We start from the raw sequence: 23495 nt of genomic DNA, 5'->3' as shown, positions 1-23495 counted from the left end.
AAATTCGTCCCAAGTTTAGAGCAACAAATCTAAAATACTCCTTCTAAAATGTCTCTAAGGACATTTTCAGGAGCCTTCTCCTGGAAAAGAGCCTGCTCTGTGTGTGTTGGAGTGGGACTAGGGATGTAAACCTGGCAGAGCAGACTTCTGGTAGCATGATGAGTGTTCAGCTGTTTTGCTTTTTTAAACAAATGCTTCAGATCTCTTTAATCAAAAAAAAAAAAAAAAAAAAAAAAAAAAAGGGGGGGGAGGGGGGAGAAGAAAAAGCTTTCTTTTTTGAATGTAAAAGATTAATAATTGCTCTGTTTCCAAAAGAAAAATATGTATCCAGCTACAAGATTTTCTCCATCACTCAAGGACAGATTTTGCTTAGATCTATTAAAAATATTGAGTGCTTGAATTTATGTACCTAGTCTGTAAGCTGGAATCCCATGTGAGAACTTTCCAAGTCCCACACAGTTGCTAAATGCGAGGCATCTAGAAATACTTAGTATTTGAAACTAGATCACATATTTTGAATTTGTTTTATACCTTTTACTAGCTTCTGACTTTTCTGCCTTTATTTTGTGGGGTTTTTTTGGCCCCTGTTTAAATCTTAATTCAGTCCTTTATAGTTTTGTCTTATAATTATTTTTACATTTAGCAAACCATCATGTGTTTTCAGCTTTCCAGTCTTACTTGAATTCCTAATAGTCTTTACTTTGCTAAAATCTTCTCTTTAATTAACAGATTATATTTTGCCTAGCAAACTGAGCACCTCTACACACACCACAGGTTAGGTGAGAAAATGAAACTCTAGAAAAAGCATAGTGTGGTGGCTAGAATAGGATGTGCAAACAATGCTATACTGAACGTGAGAATAATGCTTTATCACTGAGCACGATCAAATGTGAGAATGTTTGTTCCCTGGGTGAGTTCAGGGGCATTGAGCACACCCTCTCAGGTTGAGATGGCCTGCTGCAGTCTACTGAGGCCTTACACAATTGGTCTGTTTGAGGCCCCTTACACAGTTGAATGTCAGGATGGGATAAATGCTAGCAATAGGCAAATTAGAGAGGGAGCGGAGTATGTACAGAGCAGCTCTTTCTGCTTACGCGCCTTGAGGATCTGCACTTTACTGGACTTCTTTAATAACTGCTTGGCTTTGCCTCACAGACTGGTTATGGGTTTCAGGGTGCCATGAGGAAGCCATGGCTCACTGTGTTCTATGTGGCAACTACTGCTTCATTAGCATGCACTTGTGTAGCTTTCTCTCCTATAATTGCACCTTTGCTGTGATCTCCTGCTCGTTTCTAGTAGCACTTGCTAGCAATTTCATCAGGACAGTTCTTGCACCAGACTACATCACTCCAGCATGAATCATCTAAAGGACTGTGACTATCTCGCTAATGTAACTCTGATCTGAGATTTATGATAAAGGCAAACAAGAATAGTGCAGTTGATATTAAGAAACTGAAAAAGATAATGTGAGTGGAACACATTATGAAGAAATGAAACTTTCTCAATCCACCAGCTGAAGAAAAGTCTGTAATATATGATGATGTATGTGATAGGGAATGTAAGCAATGATTTCTGAAGTACTGAACTGTCAATGAAAACAGATATTTTTGATACAGAAGGGTACCAAGCAGATGACACCCTTCCTCTTTTTTTTACAGAAATTTTTTTGCTTGCTCTAGTGCTAAGCTACAAGAACATTCCATAACTGATAGTGAAACGCACTAGCTCCAAACCAAATTGGTGTCTTAGTGATCAGTGAGGATAAGAGCTTTCATCTTTTGTTTTATTTTGGCCTGTGTGTCATCACATCTGTTCAAATCAAGTCTCCTGCTGCACAGCCGATGGGAAAATTTGCAGTAGAATACAACCTCCATATTATGATGATGGCCAGTGGCATTTTGTTAGCTCTGTCGTGCCATTGTGATAGCTGGCACAAGCAAACTGGATTCACCTCCATATGGAGGAGGCAGCCTGCATAACAGAGACCACAATTTCGATGTTAGCTGTGGTCCCTGTTGTGGCCCAACCAGACAATAAAGCCTGTTACAAAGAGTTCTGGCTGGAAAGTGAGCAAACTCAACCTGGTATAATTCCACTGCATGGATACATTTGCCATGTTGAACTTGTCACATTGTTTCTACAATAAATCTCCATGAAGGCTTTTTGGTAAAGCTTTGCTCCTTTACATTGCCAAGTTGAATATAGCATTTGGTTTGTCCTATACATTTGGATGGAAGGATCTTTAGGAAAGGGCTGCATTCCTGCAATGTGGGACCTAGCCTCTAGGCTTGTTTGCAGTACTGATTATATTAACTATTTGAACCAAGCAGACACATATTTTCTCAGAATCTTTTTTTTTTTTTTTTTTTTTTTTAATTTGTTACTGTAGTCTGACTTCTTACTGATGCAAATAGACATGATTCATGGCAGGTATGCTCTGACTGGCTGTAAGTATAATAGCTTCCAGTAATTTGGAAAACTGGATTTCCCTTGATTCCTAATCGATACTGTCCCTGTAGTTTTGAGTGAAATATCACACTAGTTTCTCTTGACTTGGATTTTGTTTCTAATATAAGAAAACAGACCACAGGTTTATGGGGTAGGTTTATCTACATTTTGACAGTGAAAGGCTGTGATTGGCAATTCTTCCATCTGTTTTTCAGCAAATCCTGCCAGGAAGAGAAGACAGGAGGGTTAAGTGAGGAATAACAGCAGAAACAACAAATAGCGAGGACTGGAAATAGAATCAACCTCATCAATCTTGTTCCTTTAAGCTGAAGGTTATTTGTTAAAACAAGATTTTATTTTATTTTTTTTTTTTAATTGATCTACAAAAGAAAAATGCAAATATGAAGCACATGCATAGTTTGAGGGGAAAACATGCCTTATATACAGGGCTGAGTGACTGGAATGAGGTATGAATAAATAATGTTGTCTAATTTGTGGTGTGGACACATGATGCATGTCAGTTAATGAGCTGAAAATAATTTCTTCCTCTGCACTGAATCACGTGTACTTCATCTCATGAGAAGATATAAGAGGTAAATACATAGTCCATCACAAAAAGTCACTGGTAAATCTCAGCTGAAGTATTTCAACTTCTTTTAAATTAATATTAAGTTTAAATTAATTTGTTCTTTCATGTTCTACTTTCATTAATTTTCTTCTTACATACTGAACATTTGTAATGGTTTAATCTTTCTGTTTGGGCTTCAGTAATAACAGCATTTATCACTGCAGCATCCCACAAACCTCAAGGGCCATGAAGAAATCCCATGGAGCCCTAACTCCAGCAGTTTCTGATAGCATGTACTGAAGTCCATAACGTTGCTGTTAATTTAGGACAGAAGATCTCTTAGCTTATGAATGCTGCTTCACTGGTCAGCAGTTCTTAAGCAGATACACATTCATCTCAGAATATTTTTTCTATAGTTCAACATCGTTGAACTGCATAATATGTCTCATACCCCAGGCTCTGAGCTACAGTTTAGGAATCTTTAACACAGCACTTGGTGTAAAGAATGGCCTCATTAGCTATTTTTTAACTATTTTAAAGCCAACTGTCTTTTTCAGCTGTGTTGAAAAAATGACAGTAGAAGTCAATTTGTTAATTTGGTAAAAATCACAGTAGGCTTTTATGAGTGTTCTCAGCTCTCCTTGTAAGCTGGTTCATACATTAGGCAATGAAAAGAGTTGTCCACACTTTATCCATTTCCCAGGACCTATCTCTGTTGTGCAGTTCGGAAAGACAACTGTCTTTCTCACACATTCAAGTGAAATGAATGCGTTAGTTACATGACTACACAGCAATGATACCTGACTTACCAGCAGATTTAGTCTTACTAAAAGCTGCATAAAGTTAGCTGGAGCTAGAGGAAATCCCACACCTCTAGAGATTTTGCTTTGACTTTTAAGGAGTATGATATCATTTAAGGAGGCTCTTTGCAGTGGCATGTTTTTGTTATATTGCAGTGTGCACTTGTGCCTAGTTTTAATCAGATAACACAACTAGCAGAATTGCCCATCATACATACCAAGGTCAACTTTATCAGAAAAGACTTTTTCATACATCAACAAGAAGTTAATTATAAATAAGTTATTCAGGTTTTTACTGGTGGAATGCCTTTAATCTGTGCTGCTCATCAGGTAGAGCTCGCCATTTACACCAAGACTACATGCCTCATCAAATTCTTACAAACTGCGCTTTGGTATTAAAAGCAAAACTGTAACAATTATGGGATTGGTTAGAACACTCAAAAATTGGAAAATTAAATTTAAAAGAAGTTAAACTAGAAAAATGCATCTCGGTTATAGAGAGATTATTGACTCCAACACTCCTCTTCAATGAATAATACGTTCAAGAGCCCAAAGCCCTGGAGACCCCATCTGCAGAGGTGAGACTAAGAAATGTGCTGCTCTGCACCCGCTGCTATACAGTGAGGCTCTGTGATAACACAGGTATGAGATAACTCACAGGTACGAGTTGCATCAACAACACCCGCTTTAATGCATTTTAGATGTTGGGCATCCCAGCAAAAAATGTTTTAGCTGAATTGTTCACATGCAAATATACCTCAGAGGAGGTTTGCAAGGACAGTACTTCAGAAAATGAGAAAATTGTTACTCATTATCAGGATAGTATCAAGATGACAATTTATAGATTTTTAATGTCAGAGAACAAAAATAAATGGGCATTACATGTAAAAAACTTCACAACTTTCTCCTCTGTGCTCCTTTTTGTGTTCAACCTGATTTGCCAGATCTGCCACGTGGCAGCCTCACAAACTCAGAGTTGGCCAGCAGAACTCCTCTCCTGCTCACCTTAAAACTGCTCATCTTATGTATCAAATCGAGATTGAAGTGGTTTATTGACTTACTAACAAAGCTTACTTAACCAGTGCTCAGTGAACTCTGCATTCAGGATCAATATCCATAATATAAAATGTAAATCACAATATTAAACAGTTGTAAAATGTAAGTAAATGGAGATTTCTAAGTACCTTTCTATGATTTATCCCCAGAAGTTATAAATCACCCCGTCCATCCCACATGAGGGTTCTCTGTAGTGTCAGACTCTACAATGTGGCACTCCAGTATTTTGCTGATCTCTCTCCAGTATGTCTCTGTCTCTTTTGTACTGGACTCAGCACCCAGCTGTGTCTCACCAGCTGGGTAAGGACCACCTCCCTCGACCTGTTAGTAATGCTCTGCCTGTTGCAGCGTGGAAAGCTGGTGACCTTCTTTAAAGAGAGAACAAAGAAAAATATTAGTGACGTTTAAAAAGTTCTGGTGGGGTTGGACCACAGTGTCATCAGCTAAGTGCTGCCCCTAAGCATCTATGAAGAAATACACAAGAATTTTCAGACTGTTAGTCTGCACTATAGCCTATACCACTGTATTTTAACTAGTATCATTTCCTGTATTAGTGAACCAAGGTTAGAGCAGGCTGGATTAAGTGCTACAGTTACATCCCTTGATTGCAGTTTTTGGAATTATTTCATGTTCTGACACATGATCCTTTCAGCCCAGTCTACTGTGTGATGGAAATGGCAGATGTGAGGACAAGAGGTAGTTACTTACTTATCTTCTGTGTAAAATTCAAAAGATAGCATGGTAGCATCCTTAGTTTGGTGCCTTAGTGATGACAGAGCTGTTTTACAAATATGTAGTAGAAGAGAAATGGTGTAGATTCATGTTTTAGAATTGTAATGCCCTGTACCATTTATGTCTCAGTATGAATGCTCTGGTCCCATCTGTAAGAGCTGAAATCAGAACCAATCTTCATCTGCAAACAGGTAATATTACTGAATAGTCTTGCTGAATAAACAACACGATTGACAAACACTTTACTTCTTTTGAGACTTTGAATTTAAAATCAAGAGGTTTGAAAATAGAAGTTGAAGCAGCTACTGGATAAAGTCTCAGCCACATCTCCCGAAAGGCATTTCTAAGAAATTTTATTTTCAGACCTGGTGAAAGGAGTGAATCAACTGATAAACCCCAGAACATTTCTCTCCTTCTTTTGAGTCCTTCATAACAAACACAGGATGCAATAAAAGCAGCATTCCCTGAAGAGGATCAGTCATCTATCTAACTGCATTTCCTTTCTCAAACAGAGATCAGTTACTGTACAAGAAAGCACAAAAGACATTACAAAACAGTCTTCCCACAATAAAAGCTTCTTCCTAATTCTCTATAATTAGAATGACTTTTGAATGAGAAACAGCCTGTACAATTTGTGCAGCTCAGGGACTTCCTGCTCTAAGGAGCTATGAATTAACTTAGAGTGGGCTGCATCAAGCCTTTCCCCACGGAATTAATTGTGTCTCCTGGACATCCATGGGAGTTTTGTTATGTACTTATAGAATATCAGGGAAGAAGGAAACACTGTGATAACACTGTTTGATCTTTGTGTAACACAGATGGTAAGCCTGACTTCTGAATTTTCAGAACAAGACATATTGGTAGAGCAAGACACACTCGTCTGGTATCTTACACTTTCACTTAGTTTTCTCATGCCCCTGATGGCTGCTGCACATGCCACACTCATCACAAATCCAAATGCTGGATGATATCAACTGACTAATCAGGAGTTGAATTTTTGTGAAGTTTGCTTCGAGGTTGTAGCCTTTGAAAAATCTTCTTTCTGTATTACATTACAGAGAATGGGAGGAAAACACATTCTTGCTTCTAAACAAGAGTTATTGGGTATTTATTAAAAGCAGTATTTTCACCTATTCACATATATTCAAAGACAGTCTAAGCCTTCTAAACACATAAATACTTGATCGAATTAAATAATCCACAGCTAGCAGATGCCTCCTTTCAGGTAGTATGTTGAATTAATAATAAATGTAAATAACGTTTGTGATTACACTGCTGAAGAAATGAAATGAGGTTTGTGATTTTTGACCTAACCTATTACAAGATTATGATCATTTTTTTTTTACATCTGGCTAACTTACTGGAATACTTCCTGATTTTAACAGGAGATAGAGAAATTAGTAACTTGTTAACTTTTACCATTTCTGTTTCTTCTGGTATCCACTGGTGACTTTACTTAAGTGCAAAATCTGCTTAGCTGCACAAATAAGCTAAGAGAATCAAAACACAAGAAGGCATTGTTCAAAGTAAGTTTGTAAATGAACTCACTGCTGCAAAAGAGAGTGCTGTATTTCTGCTGTATTATCTCCTCTAACTTCTGCAGCAATTGCAGAGGGTGCTCGAAGTTACAGCACACAGTTCACGACTACTTTACACTTGGCTGCAGATCTTTGATCACAGAATCACAGAATCACAGAATGGCCAGGGTTGGAGGGGCCTAAAGGATCATGAATCTTCAAATCCCTCCCTGCCACATGCAGGGCCACCATCCTCCCCATTTAATACTAGACCAGGCTGCCCAGGGCCCCATCCAACTTGGTCTTGATCACCTCCAGGGACAGAGCATCCACAACCTCTCTGGGCAGCCTGTTCCAGTACCTCACCATTCTCTCTGTAAAGAACTTCCCCCTGACATCCAACCTAAATCTTCCCTCCCTCAACTTAAAACCATTTCCCCTTGTCCTGTTACCAACCCTTTCAAAGAGTTGATTTCCCTCCTGTTTGTAGGCTCCCTTTAGGTACTGAAAGGCTGCAATGAGGTGACCCTGCAGCCTTCTTTTCTCCAGGCTGAACAAGCCCAGCTCCCTCAGCCTGTCCTCATAGGGGAGGTGCTCCAGTCCCCTGATCATCTTTGTGGCTCTCTTCTGTACCCTCTCCAACAGCTCCCTGTCTTTTCTGTACTGGGGGCTCCACACTTGGACACAGTACTCTTGATGGGGCCTCACAAGAGCAGAGTAGATGGGGAAAATCAACTCCCTGTCCCTGTTGGCCACCCCTCTTTTGATGGAGCCTAGGATACCATTTGCCTTCCGAGCCTCAAGGGCAAACTGCTGGCTCATGTTAAGCTTTTCATCTATCAAGACCCTCAGGTCCTTCTCTGCAGGGCTGCTCTCAAGGACTGCTCCTTCCAGTCTGTATGGATGCCTGGGATTCCTCCGGCCCAAGTGCAAAACTCTGCACTTTGCCATGTTGAACCTCATCAGGTTCACCCTGGCCCACCTTTCCAGTCTCTCGAGGTCCCTCTGAATGGCATCCATTCCTTCTACTGCGTCAACCACACCACTCAGCTTGGTGTCGTCAGCTTAATACTTCTCACCTATCATCTCCTGATATCCACCACGTATATATCTGGTAACTATTTACTTCAGATTTTCCTAATGTATTTAACTTTGTTTTTTTGTTTTGTTTTGTTTTGTTTTTTTTCAAATACAAATCCTATAGGTCTTCAAAATTCAAAACACCATGGCAATTTCAGCTAAAAGATTTTATTACTATACATTAGCAAGGACATAAGATTCATAGACAAGTGTTTGTAACACTATTTTACTTTGATGGACCCATTATTTTCTCTCTCATCAACCAAGTTCTGGGGGTATGTTTCTGGTGCCCTCAGAGCCTTTAGCTTACACCAGCTATGTCATTCTATACAAGTACGTAGAGCTCCAGATGGAAAAGCAATACATTATGTGTTGAATGATAAAAAAACAGATTCTTAATACCACATTTCTGAAGTAGTCTATTTGCTATACAAGGCTAAATAACTTAAAAGTCAAAACCAAAAGTCATCTCCTCCACTGCTCCTTGTGCTCGCTCGCTCTCTGCTTTTCAGTCGTAACATATCCATGACACTGCGTGCGTATATGTCTCGCAAATTAACATTGATATTTGAGTCACTGGATGAGTTCTTCATGAGTCTCTTTAAAGCTTCACGCTGCCGAAGAGCAGCTTCTTTTATCTTCAGTGTAAAGTAACAGGCAGAAAACCGGTCATTTATGATAGCTATTGGCAAAGCCAAAACTAGTATTCCTGACAGTATACACATGAAGGCCACTACCTTACCAACAGTTGTATCTGGTCTAATGTCACCATAACCAACAGTTGTCATGGATGTTGTTGCCCACCACCAAGCACCAGGTACGCTTGTGAATGTTGTGCCTGGCACACCTTGCTCAACAAAATACTCCACTGTGGAAAATATAGAGATTCCTACAGAAAGGAAAAGCAGCAGCAGGCCAACCTCCTCGTAGCACTGTGCAATTGTCATTCCAAGGGACCGCAACCCTGAAAAACAAGAAATGCTGTCAGTAAGTTGATTTGTGTAGCTTCCTTCAGAGATCCATGAAACATATCGTATTTGAAAGCTGATCGTTTTATGCCTTTGTTTTGGCTGTTAATGAACATGGCTTATGAAAAAGGGCTGCAGTTCCTACAAGCAAAACTACTGCGAAAATGTGATTTAAAAAGAAACAGATTAAGATGTTAGACTAAAACACTGACATCATCTCATTTTCCTTTATACAGAGCATATAAATTCTTCTTATTGCTTATCATTTGAACTACATACAACATATGATTTAGAAAAACTAACCAATCTTGATTTAGTAATTGGCCATAATGGAGAGTCTACCACAATTTTTATTAAGTTACCTAAATAGCCATTTAAAACTACTAAAAACATCTGCTTCCTACTTTCAGTTGGAATGTGCTTGTTTTCCAGCCATTATCGTATTTTTCTCTTGGACCAAAGAGCACCCTGTTGTCAAATTCGTGTTCCCAGGTGGGTACTTCGAGCCTAATTCTGTCACACAGTACCTTTTCTTTGCTAAGCACTGTTTACAATCCTTTTATAGTTCTCATCACCTCCCTCTGACCCTTCTTCCCAACATCTTTATCTAGAGAGATCAAAACAAATACAGTAGTCCAGGACAGCTGTGCTTGTGCCAAAACTGGAGATAGCAAAGCTTCCCAAAGCAAACAAGAATTCTCCTGCTAATTCACCAATGCCCATGAGTCAAACAGGGAATTTATGTGCAGCAGATTGCTCTCCATAATGCCCCACATTCCTTTTAGAACTGCTGCCTCAAGGCTAGGCTGCCTGACAAAGCAAGCAGGAAAGTAAATCCAATAACATTGCAATGGATAAATGTTGCTCATAAACAAAAGAAGATAACAGGGTACCAAACAGGTTGAAAAACATGGGAGACTGAAATTATCTTTTGAATCACAACTGATTTTGGATTGTTAATGTTCTTCTTAAAAACATGCTATATGTTTTCCTGAATAAGTGGGAAAAAAAAAACCCACAATGCTTATCAACTTCTTTTCATAAGAGTACAGTTCTAACTAGAACATTTGCATAGAAGCTTGCTGCTTCTCCTTGCAGACTTCATATGCTCATTGAAGTAACAAATAATTTGATTTGCTTTCCTTCCACAATCTCAAAATAAAATAAGTCAAAATTTCTTTTTCCTTTTGGTCTGTTTCTTTTTCCCTTTAGATCTAACGAGTTTTAAAGTTTTCCTTTATGTTCAGCAAACAGTGGAAGAACAGACTATTTTGTAGGGCATGTTTCCTTTTTCAAAGTTGTCTTCTGCTAGCTACAGGTAAGGATTTGCCCCTATCCAGATTTTATATTGCTGTAACGATAGTCTGTTGGTCAGAATGTTTATTGTAATGATACGGGTTAATTATGTAACAGAAAAGGAGAATAAGATACATCAGACTAATCTTTTTTTCTATTAAGGAGACTTTCTCCAGATTCTGAAAATACACTAAGATAGCAGTGCAAAGGGAAGGGACAATTGTGAGGACACAGATCAAGCTCTCATCTTCCAAGGAAGTTATTCTACTCAACTGCCACGTAAAATTTCATACTGAACAAGGTAGAAGAATAAATTCTTTCAGGTGACCTAGGAAGAAGGTACACCAATTTAAAAGTCTATGAAGTAAAGACTGTAAAATCCAGGTTTGCCCTTTACAAGGGAGCCCAAGAATATTGGTTTAAAAAAACACGACAAAACAACAAATCAACAGCACAACTTTCTTAAATCAGGTTGAAATAAGCAGGAACAAGGCTGTGACTGCTAACTATTTGCATCACATTGATGACACCTTCAGCAAAATATTTTTTTAAAGGGTTAATTATTCTTACTATTAAGGAGCCTGATATGTTCTTTTAAAATTATTCTAAGTTCTAATATCCTCATATAAAGCAATGATGCTGAAAAAACTGAAAAGTATAAAAATGATTCAGTATCTGGGAAAAAAACAACAGAACTTAAGCTGCCTTGGTTATCAAAACCAGGTATTAGAGAATTATCTTAATTATCGTGAAGGAAAATAATAACTAAAGTACTCTTTAACTTGTTAAGATCAGAGCAAAAAAAAAGAAAAAAAAAAAGAAAAATAAAGAAACAATGCTTGACCTTCATTTTTAAAAAATCAAAGTAAATATTTGTAGTGATGGTGCTTGATCAGTGAAGTGGTGGTTCTGCATCACTTCATGCCTTCAGAAGAAGTCAGGAGATGTTTTCAGATGAAACTATGAACCAGACAACTTACTGGACTCCACAGTTCATTCCAAATGGGATTCAGTTGGTGTATTCAGAAGGATTATGTATTCTGCTTTACTTTAACTTTTAAAAATGATTTATCCAGCCCTAACATATAGCCAAAGTAGAGCTGTTCCATCACAGACACTTCAGCAAGTCTTATGAGAGTTATGAGAGCTCCTTGCCAGGAGCTGTAACAGTTTGGTTACTCATGCTGGAAAGTGCTAAGCTGCTACAACAGCCAGTATGGTTGGGGCAAGCAAACAGCTCCAGCCTTGGAACCAGCAGCAGGAAGGAGAAGCACTTCTGCCATATATCGCAAGTTCCACCTCTGTTGCCCAAAGGAACTTGATAATGCAAGCTGAAAATCAGGAGACTCAGTTAACACGCAGCATTTAAATCATCCTGAATTTTTGGCACTGAATTCTGAATATGCTGAAGTTTTGCTTTCTCATGAATCCAGAAACATCTCACCCTGACATATGCTACAAACTTCTCTCTAACATGCTCATTGCCATCAGATGCTCACATCCTGCTTCTCAAGGAGTAAATTTCTAAGTGCTTCCTATAGGAGGACCAGCAAAGCCTCAGACAAGACATGGTCCCAGAAGGAAGCCAACAGCTGAGGAGCATCAGAAAATGTGAAAAACGCAGGTCCTTACTCGTTCCTAATCCACTCAAATCTGTAACTTCAGTATCTTAGAAGTCATCTCATCCTCTAGCTATATATCTACTGGTAGAAGTACTACTAATTGATCAGTTTTCTTTGACAAGGTACAGCATTTTGCACTCACTAATTTAACACTCACTCTGGTATGGCCCAGGTGTTTCTCTGCATTACATCCATCTCCTGATAACTGAGTTTGGCTTTCAAGGAATTTTTCTTTCCCTTTTTGTTTCCCCTCCCCACAAAAAGGTCTAATCTGCTATTTCTTCAAAAACAGAGGAAAGTAGAATGGACTCAGAATTTTTCCTAACTAATTTCTGCCTCTGATAGCAGAACCATGCTGCCACTGGGATCTCAGCTTTTCTATGGGTCTGCACGGTGACTCGTGACTGTGACCATCCCGCCTTGGTGACAGAGGAGTTGCTCCTGGCAGCCACAGATTTTTACATCTCTTTTCGTCTGATCCTGCACTCCTTTTGCCACACAAAACAGGCTAGCAGTGTATGAAATTTCAACTGATCTGAGAGTGCAAGAGTCACAGAACCCTCACTGGGAGGCAGTTTTAAGCTCCTAATTCAAGACAGAAGAATTTGAGTGCCACTTCTACACTCAGTTTTATTGGGACTGCCTAGGTATGTGTGAAGATGGTGTCTGTGTACTGTACTTACGATGTTTATCTTCTATTGGCTACTATGGTCAGAAGTGTGTTCAGAACCATGTTAGCACAACCCTCTTCCACTACAGTCCTCTACTGGTCAAAAATTATGCTTCAGATCAGCTAATCTATTTTTTGTCTTGATTTATTAGAGTTCTGTTTTGCCTTAGCAACTACATCTCTTCTGACAGAAAATCAAATTCATGACCTTCTACGTTTAAATTATAAAAAAAGAGCCAAAGCTGATTTACTGTTCTGCAACTAAGTAACTAGTAATTCCAAACTACCAGAGGCAAGCACAGTGGCAGCAATGCTGATCTGAATGGCTTAAATAGTGATGTATGTCAATTTTTGTATGCTGAAATTGGTATTTCAATTGCAGAAGAAAGATGGCAGCTCCCTTTCAGAGTAGAAGACTGTATTTAAATAAAATTAATTCCTTTCTTCTACCAAACATGGCAAATGAATTATTAAACTCTTAACATTAGTAACACAATATTGTGAAATAAACTACAACAATATTTTAATGAATTTCACTTTAAAAATAAAAAGGTACAAAAGTTTAGATCATGGGTGTCCAACCCATGGCTTGCCTAGGAGTGAAAAGCCGTTGTCTTGAGCTACATACAAAATATATAATATAGTTAACATACATAAGCAAAAAAGCTTCTTTAAGTTCGCTTTTTATTGAAACAAAAAAAAAAAAAACAAACCAACAAAACCAACAACAAAAAAAAAGAGAGAAACAAAAACATAAAACCAATGGGTTGGACACTTATGGTTTAGATCAGCTCTGCAAGCACTGAAGCACTGAATACAGCTAAAGTTAATGGTTACTACACAGGCATCTGAAACTTACTTTATAGCTGACACAGCCTCAGAACTGAGTTTCATGCATTCTTTCTGTAGCAGTAAAGTATACTGAAATGGAAACTTTGGAAAGATTCTAACTAGAATAAACATACTTTTGGATCATAATCTTGTCATTTAGCACAGAATTGCCTTAGTGTGTTAAAACCTTATTCTTAGAACAAGAGAGGAACGCATTCACAGTCATGTACTTGGAAGTGGGCAGTAGGGCAGCATAGAACAAAAACCGTAAAAATTATACTGAAACAGCAAACTCACTGACAGACTGAAGCACTAGCAGCTTCCCCTCAACTGCTTTCCAAGGGACAGGCATAATCCGAAACCACTATGATTATGCTCACCAGTAATAAAGCTACTCACTGCTACTAGTATGAAGATTCACTGCTCTTCAGTGGGAAAAATCTAAGACATCCTGCTGCTAAAATGCCCACTGAAATAGGGCCAGTTCACAAAGAGGGTAGGGAAGATTAGCTCCAAAAAATGAAGCAAATCATTACTGCTTCAAGGCAGGAAATTCTGGAAGGACTGCATCAGGAGTGGTTGGACACAAAGGGCACCACATTAGAATGCTGGCTGAACCTGACATTGCCACTCTGTGCTGAACCTAATGCCAATTCAGTGCCCCAGCTGTGTTCAACATATCATACAGATTCCAACATGTTCGACACGGTCAGGGAGCCCATCAACCCACTGCCCAGTATGATTCACTTCAAACAGTTTTATTGAACCATTCTCTATCCAACAGGTTTTCAGGATGTGCGAAGTGGGCAAAATCATGATCCATTTATTTGCATAAACTTTTGAAGTGCAACGAATGATGACAGATAATTATAAACTGTCACCAGTGAGCCTCTGATAATATAAAAGCATGGGTCACTTCTGTTTCTTCCCTTGCTTCGCTCCTAACTAACTCAAATAAAAATGCTTGCAAATTTGTGACATTGTGGACTGGTGAAGGGCTTGTAGCATGCAGCTTTGGGGCCTGCTTTTGTAAATGTTCTATGCAAACAAATTGCACTGGCTTTATGAAGAACTAAAATTTATTGAAGAAATCTCCTGACACTGTTATCAATATCCACAAGTAAGTGTTTCACAAGCCATCACAGCTAACATTACATTGTATATAAATGCACACAAAATGGGGATGGTTTGTTGGTAGCAAAAGTAAGAACTAACACTGCCATGGCTGAAGTACCTGTTGAATGTCTTCCCAGCTTCAACATCCGCAGCGCTCTGAGCAGCCTCAGCACTTGGACAATGCGCCCCACATTCTCCAGTTCTTGGGAGCTCTCCCCACCACACAGACTCTCTACCAGCAGTGTAATGTAGAAAGGTAAAATAGCAAGGAGGTCTATGATGTTCGCCACATTCCTCAGAAAGCGACACCGATCCCGTGTACACAGGAACCTCAGAACAAACTCCACAGTGAACCATGTAATGCACAAGTACTCAAGGGCATCCAGTAGTGGTGGTGCCAGCCAGCTTAGCTCTACTGAAATCAAAGCCATGTTGGCAATGGACACAACAACAAAAGCCATGGATAAAGTGCCAAAAGTCCTGGCTGCTGCAGAGGAACCAGGCTTTTCCAAAACTTCCCAAAGTTTTTGTCTGACACTGGGACAGAGGCTACCAGAAAAGTCCTCTTCCTCATCTTGAGCATCCAGTTCTTCAGCATCTTTCTTGATGTCTAAGGCTTCACTCAGCTCCTTCCTCCTGAAGTACCTGCCCAGGAATCCCCCAACAAAAAGATTTTTAATACCAATATGCGTATGCTTTTCTCATCCTCTACCATGAGAGGCATAAGAACACACATAAACGTATACCTCATCAGAAATTAGAAAACCCTGATGTCAAGTGTGTTGTGAAGGTCAAGTGTGTTGTGACTAACTGAGACCCTACAGCATGTTTCCTACTTACCCATGTCACAGCAGTGAGACAGTTTGTATGTGCATGGTAATTTCATTCAGGTAGTGTGCTACTTATGTGGATCATGTTGACTACAGTAGGATTAGTTCCATGACTAACATGTATTCTTATAAGCAATCCAGACCTTCTGTTTCTCCATTATCCTCAATTTTATTGCAGTTTTATTACATTGGTGTGTATCTGCAGCGCTAAGGGAAGACATAATGAAAGCTGTGCATTTCATGTATGAAGTTCTGATCAATACGTGCTCAGATTACTCATGTTATCTTACTTTAAACATATGGGCTGTCACACAACAAAGCATCTTTGCTGACTGAAATTTACCGATAGTAAATGCACAGTTGAGCACTTTGTTAGAGTGTACTTACAGAACTATTTCATGAAACAACATTCCCAAATTATATTGTAAAAATTATTTTGCTTTATATCTGTATTTCCTGACAGCTGTAGTTACCAAGACTTAAATTAAGGGGCTATGCAATTTTGCCTTCATTTGATGCACGGTTACTCCTGCATATGCCCAAGAGGTCTGTTAGGTTCTTGTACCACCAAAGAATTAGGATCTTTCAGTTTTATCTACTAGTGAATGAAGAATGGGATGAAAACTAGGATATCGCTGTCTCAGATGCAGAACTGAATCATGTAAGGATAGGATGCTCTTTTTTTGGAAGGGGGGGAGGGGTGAGGGAGGATGAATGTGCTTGATTATTTCTAATAATTTTGACATAACCAGTTTGATCAACAGCAGTTGTACTTACTCTTTATACTACAGAGAAACCAGTAATGCTAATATGGGGGATAAAGTAGGTGCAAATAGAATTAACAGAAAAATCCTGTGGGTGGTTCAGTCAAAATCCACCTTGTTCCTAAACTTCCTATCACAATTTGTCTCCAACAAGCCACGCTCCTGCTGCTGCCCACTCCCTGTAAGCTGCTACATCTGTGTTCTATGCTTCTCCTCAAGACTGCTCCTGCAGCTGCGCGACCCAGTCTCAGTATAGCAGTGACCACTCCCACCTTCTGACTCTCCTGCTTGGAATTGTGCAGAAAGTGCTGGGCCAGCGAGGCTCCAAACTCTCCCGACTCATGACTACACATGTGATCCCCCTTGGCTAAGATGAAGCCTCAATCTGAATGACACTGAAAGTGTATCTCTGCTTTCACAGCCCATCCTATCTCCAGCGCTGCCACTTTCCACTTTGAACTTCCAGGGTCAGTCTGAAACTAGTGCAGAAAAATCCAGATCCTGCTCATGCCAGGCTCTCACTATCTTGCCCCCACTGCTAACCTGTCCCTCACAGCAAAGGTAAGCAGTGATCTCACTCAACTTACCTCTTTGTCCCATCTCCTGCTTCCATCTACCTCCAGAGTAGGATTCACTGCTGGATTTACCCAGCTTTGAGGATATTTTTCTGTGCTACCTTCTCTGCCCTACTGCTGGATCTCTCACCTGACTGTCCCTGAACACCAGCCAGTGCTGAGCTCACTCAGCCCATGCTCCTGCTTTGTGTTTTTTCCCACAGCTCACCGATCTCTGCAGCAGGAGTCGATGCTGAGCTCATCCAAGCCCCAGTACTGGATCTCCTGCAGGAAGGAGAGTGCACACAGCTGCTCCATCACATGCAGCCTCCCTGTCTGGTAGTAGTTCAGGATGTAGTGAAATGCCTGTGAGCTCCGGTCAAAGAAATACTCATTCTCCACCAGGTTAGCATCATCACAGAGCTCAAGGAGGCCAGAGGCGACATCCCGGGCAGCGGAGACCACCACGGCCAGTTTGCCAAGACGAGTGTCGGGGTAGCAAGACAAAGTTTGCTGGGACATCACAAAGCGGCTGCCTCCCACATTGATTGTAAAGCAGTCCAAGGAAGGAACAACCTTCTGCAGCAGGGGCCCCTGCTCCTCCTCGCTGGAGAAAACACTGCAGTCCAGGGAGCCCAGCGATGTGCTATTGCCTTGTTCCTCCAGGGACGCTTGGGAATTAAGAGACATGCAGCAGGGAGGCGACTTCATCCTGTAGCTGCCAGCAGCAGCCCACACTCTCCTGGATGGAAAACACAACAAAGCTGCAGAGATTCCTGGTGGCGGCAGTGGGGCCAACCTAAAGATGAGGTACCTTCTGATGCTATGGCTCCTGTCCCCGGGGCTCCTCACCATCCCCACTTCCTACAGACGGTGCCTCCGTCTGATACAGAGGCCAAGCGTACTGCTGGGCTCTGGTACCAGAGACGCCTGACGTCCGTGAGGCAGCCTCGCTGCGCGCTGTCTGGGGTAAACGCCAAGCACCGTCTACCAGCGACAACCCACGCGGCCCCTTCGGCTTCGCGGTCATCCCCGATCTCTCAATCGAGTGTCCCGAGAGCCTAGCCGGAAGGAACCAGCACGGCACAACACCAACATCGCCTTCAGCGGGTTGCGCGAGCAGAGCGGGGACGCCCGGCGACCCGCCCCGTGTTCGGCCTCGCCCGAAGCCTCTGCCCTCCCTCCGGCCCCACGGCTCTGTCCGCCCGCTCGCCCGCCCCGGCTCTCTCTGCACCCTCACAGACGTATCCCGGCTTCCGAGGCAGCCCCCTGCGCCCGCACTTCGCCGGCAGCCGAAGTTGCCGGCCCGCCCGACCAGCCCCGCCCCGTCCTGCCGCGGGACCCCTCGCCCCAGCCCGGCGCAGCCGCCGCGCACCGTCCGTCAGCCCGCCCGGCCGCGCTCCGCTGCCTAGCTCTGTTCCGCTCCTCTCCGCGCCGCGCCTCACCTGCCCACCCGCTCCGCTGTGCCGCCCGCGGCTGGGCGCCTGCTGCCGCCGTCCCCTCCGCTCGCTCCACCGGCTCCAAACTTCTGGGCAGCGCCGGCGCGCCTCCATGGCGGGTCATGTGCCGCGGGGGGCAGGCGGGAGCGGCGGGGCTGCGCGGCACGGGGCGGGCTGGGCCGGGCCACCGCCCTCCACGCCGCGGGGCCGAGCGTTCGCCGTTCCGGCCGTGCGCTGTGTCGAAGGCTAGGTCGTGGTTCGGCGGGCGGTGCCGAGCGGAACTGGCCGGGGCTGCTCGTTTCGAGGGGTTTTCAGAGCCTCCAACTTCTCCGAGTGCGCTCGCAGGACGATTTGAATTCCACTCGCTCCCTGCTAATATACATAACACCAAATGTGCTTCCGAGCAGGTGGTCTTCATTAACACTGCTATCACGACCGCAGATCAGATCTAAAAAGTGTCAAGCAAACAGTCATTGTAATGGCCAGGCAGTGCACACTGGAGGGCCTGTCTTAAACTAAGTCCTTACAGCGTTTTTTTCTAAAGTAGTTTGGGATATGTCTGATGCTGTCCTGTGTTGATCTTTGAGCACCACTGTATTGTGTGGTGAGAATTAATAGTCACCTTTTTCACTCTTCTCTCCTTCCTTGTAGGAAACCATACGGAACCATACAGAATCACAGGGGTTGGAAGGGACCTGAATGGATCATCGAATCCAATGCCCCAGCTAAAGCAGGTACCCTACAATAGGTCACACAGATAGGTATCCAGACGGGTCTTGAATATCTCTATAGAAGGAAAATCCACAACCTCTCTGGGCAGTCTGTTCCAGTGCTCTATCATCCTCACCATACAGAAGTTCTTATGCATATTAGTACGGAACTTCTTATGTTCGAATTTTAGGCCATTGATCCTTGTCCTGTTGCTACGTGCCACTGAGAAGAGCCTGGCCTCATCCATTTGCCTCCCACCTCCCTTTAAATATTTGTAAACATTAATCAGATTCCCTCTAAATCTTCTTTTCCCCAGGCCAAACAGATCCACGTTGCTCAGCCTTTCCTCATGTGGGAGATGCTCCAGGCTCTTAATCATTTTTGTGACTCTCAGCTGAACTACTAGGAGCCCTGAACTGGATGTGGTATTCTAAATGTGGCCTCACCAGGGCAGGGTAGAGGGGGGGGGATCACTTCCTTTAACCTGCTGGCCACACTCTTTATAATGCACTTCAGGATACCATTGGTCTTCTTGGCCACAAGGGCGCACTCACCGCCAACCTGTTGTCCACCAGGACCCCCAGGTCCTTGTCTACAGAGCTCCTCTTTGGTAGGTCATCCACTTACCTGTACTGATGCATGCAGTTATTCCTCCCCAGGTGCAAGACTACACTTGTTTTGGTTAAACCTCATCAGATTCCTCCCTGCCCAGCTCTCCAGTCTGTCCAGGTCTTGTTGAATGGTAGCACGGCCTTCAGGTGCATCAGCCAATTCTCCCAGCTTTTACATGATTTGTTTTATAAAAAATGCATGTGTGTCACACTGCCAGTACTGTATGCCATACCCTCAGCTCTGTATCCCCTCTCATGTGACTTATGTGCCACTGTGTACAGCTATGTATTTTCTACACATTTATTTCACGGAGGTGTACTAATGGCTCATATTTTGGATACCAGCAAGCTTCTCTATATTAACAGTGTTTTTCTTACTGCTGCTTTAGCACGAATGACTGCAACAGTGTCTGCTCTGCTCAGTAGTTGCTGGTGCAGCAACCATTGTGAAAGTGTGCACTGATTGAAAGAAATCTAGAAGAGAATAGATAGAAGCAAGTTTGGAAGTCATGGTACAAGAGGAAAAGCAAGGATCGAACAGCTACAGTGGAGGGGATAGTGCATGACATAACAATCTTCAGATATGTGAAAGACTGCTCACGAAGTTGAAGAAGTCACCTGTCCTCCTTGAACACACTGAACAGGCATAGAAATAATGGAGTTGAATGACAGGAAGGACATTGAGGATAGTGGTCAGGAAAGTTTTGGTTCCAGGCTTATGAGGCAGTGGAGGAGATCATTTATGTTATCGGTTTGTGCATTGGTCATCAAAGAAGTGCCTAGACATGAGGACTTGTCAGCAATGAAAGAGCTGCACCATTTTCTCCAGCGGGCTGGAATGGTTAGCTGACCTGAGACCATTCCCAACTCAGTAATTTTGAATTTCGGGTGTGTTATAGAGAAATACAAGTACCTAATTGCATAAATGTTCTGCCTTTTATTGCTTAAAACAAAAATATGAATTCATTTTCTGTTAAAACTATCAGCAAGTGCTGTTAGGAAGCCAGCTTTCGGTTATAGTCCATTTTCAGTACAGGATTGCCATCTGGGAGTGCAGACTATTTGATGGATAGCACTTAAGCCAGCACTTAATTAAAAGCAATAATTAAAAAAAAAAAATCATTAACTAGGCCATCCATATTGAGAAGTAAGTACCTTACCACAGCAAGATGCCTTACTCAGTGCAATAGACCTGTATTTGTTCAGTATCTAAGTTACTTACTTATCCTCATTTTAGAGTACTCTTTTCAGTAGTCATTCTTTCTGTTAGCAGGAAATGCTCTTCAGACATACTTTCTCCATTAGTATAGAGAACTGAAAACACTCCCCTCTGTAGTTTTGATTCAAGGGACAGGACTTCTGCTACAAGCTTAGATCCACTGGTGTTTCTAAGAACCCAATTAGAAGTTTTGCTGTTGTCTAGTCAAAGTGAGTATCTGATTCACTGTAGTGTTGATACGATAGATCACTTTTTTTAGTATACGAATAAGACTTTCATAGAATCATAGAATCATAGAACTGCTCAGGTTGGAAAAGACCTTCAAGATCGTTGAGGCCAAGTGCAACCTAACCGACCATACTACCCTAACAACTCTGCTAAGTTATGCACCACATCCAAATGGTTTTTAAACACACCCAGGGATAGTGACTCAACCACCTCCCTGGGGAGCCTATTCCAGTGCTTAACAACCCATTCAGTAAAGAAGTTTTCCTGATATCCAACCTAAACTTCCCCTGACACAACTTGAGGCCATTTCCCCTTGTCCTGTCACCTGTCACCAGTGAGAAGAAGCCAGCCCCACTCTTGCTGTAAGCACCTTTCAGATATTAGAAGAGAGCAATAAGGTCTCCCCTCAGCTTCCTCTTCCCCAGGCTAAACAGCCCCAGTTCTTTCAGTCTCTCCTCATAGGGCATATTCTCCAAGCCCTTCTCAAGCCCTGTTGCCCTTCTTTGGACCTGCTCCAGCACTTCAATGTCCTTTCTGTATTGAGGTGCCCAAAACTGAACACAGTATTCGAAGTGAGGCCTCACCAATACCGAGTACAGGGAAAGGATGACTTCCCTAGTTTTGCTCACCACACCGTTCCTGATACAAGCCAGGATGCCATTGGCCTTCTTGGCCACCTGGGGCACACTGCTGGCTCATATTCAGACGACTGCCCATCCAGTAGATGGTCTTTGGGAGACCAGGTTCAATGTTTTGCTTACCTGTGCATTTTTGGAGTAATGACAGTATATAGGAATACATATGTCACCTCAAATTTCATTTTTTTTCTGATTATCAGATGTTCAAAATAGGGCCGTGTCTTCAAAGTGCTAGAGGTGCTCTTAAAACCATATGTTAAGTTTGTGCTTTCAGGTAGTTCTGAGAACTTCATATGCATTCTTCAAGCTCACATCTCACTGCAGGAAAACAGCAGCATCCACAGACTTCCATCGCGTCCCTAGCTTCACGTCATTGTAATTAGACAAAAGATTTGGGTGATGTCTGGTAGGTATCTTACTTCTGACTTCCCACTAGTTGTCAATTTAGGTTTTTATTATTAAAAAAAATTAAAAAAAAAAAGAAAACACAACAACAGAACTTTTAGAAAACTGCTCAGAAAATTATTTTCAAATGTACCAATAAAATAAAGCTAAAGCATTTCAAAGAAATGAGAAAAGTGCTTTATGATTAGAAAGGCTCAGACATAGGGGATTTATTTTTATGCCACTAGAGACACAAAAACTGGGGACTACTGGTGCATTTTTCATTTTCTGGGGAACTCAAAGTATCAGCTGTTCTTTATTCTTGCTCATTCATACATGAAGAACCAAAGCAGCAGCTTTCATAGTGTTATCATTCCCCTGGCAAACCTGCTCAGGCAACCATATTCTCATGCCACTGGAGCAGTGGTGCAAACCAATGTAGCAGTACAAAGAGAGTCATTTGGTTTTATACACTCAGCCAGATAAGTGCTGCTGCTGAAATGAACCATGGACATTTCCAAGGCTGTTTAGCTCCCTGGATTTATACCATTGGATAGAACCAGGGCTGCATGGTTTAGAGATGTGGTTCAGACCAAAGGAGTGATACAGTACTGTTTTATCATGACAGAAATGTCTGGAACAACTGAATGATAGTGACATATGTTGAACTACTGTCTTTACCAGTGCTCCAGCTTGTATTTACCTCGTATGATACCACTGACTGAAGAAACATTTCATTATTTCATGATACAGTATAGAAAAAAAAAAAAACCTGGAATGCTGAAATACCCAGCATGTCTGTTGTGGGAGTTGAAAAATTTGCTTCAGCAGAAAGCCAGCTGTTAAAAAACCTCTTTTATAATCTGTTTTCAAGATCTTACATACTCCTTCATGTTGAAAGCTATGATGCTATGCTGATTTTTTAGTCACATCATCCATCTCTAACACTATTGCGTACAGAAAAAAGCCATGATGTACATCCCCAAGCTGTCCTTTTCAAATTGCATTAATCCTCTTCTAAGAGAATCTTAGAAGAATCTTCCAATTGTAAATTTCTGGGATTTCTGGCACATTGTATTTCAAAAAATTTTAGGTTTTTTGATTGAAATGACTCTCCTAGATCTCATGTGTTAGAATAGGTTAGAAAAAGAGTATGACAGATAGGACACAGAGAGAGAAAATGTTTTTTTCATGCTTTCCAGCATCAAAAAGATTTGATAAGTCAGAGGTTGCATCTAGCCTAACATGTTCAACAATCTTTCTTGACACTGCAAATCCATTTTCGAACCCATTTCTGTTTCATTGTCCAGAACACTTGTGCAAGGTTCTCCACAAGCTAGCTGCACTGGGTGAAAGATAGCATGCAGTTTTGTTAAATCTTCTTTCATTCATGTGCTGTGATTGCTGAATAGT

At 41.6% G+C, this 23495-nt stretch overlaps 1 protein-coding gene across 1 annotated transcript; it reads right to left on the bottom strand.

The window, feature by feature from the left end:
• Positions 1-8653: 8653 nt before the first annotated feature.
• On the bottom strand, positions 8654-17563 carry KCNV1 (potassium voltage-gated channel modifier subfamily V member 1; the record flags this gene model as incomplete). The annotated part of the gene is made up of 3 exons (XM_079533343.1): positions 8654-9165; positions 14823-15349; positions 17082-17563. 3 exons carry the CDS (start codon positions 17561-17563, stop codon positions 8654-8656), a joined length of 1521 nt encoding a protein of 506 aa, XP_079389469.1.
• Between the last annotated feature and the right edge of the window lie 5932 nt (positions 17564-23495).

The sequence above is a fragment of the Tetrao urogallus genome (assembly GCF_951394365.1).
Source record: "Tetrao urogallus genome assembly, chromosome: 3".
NCBI lineage: Eukaryota > Metazoa > Chordata > Aves > Galliformes > Phasianidae > Tetrao > Tetrao urogallus.
This window is presented reverse-complemented; position numbering and strand designations above follow the sequence as displayed.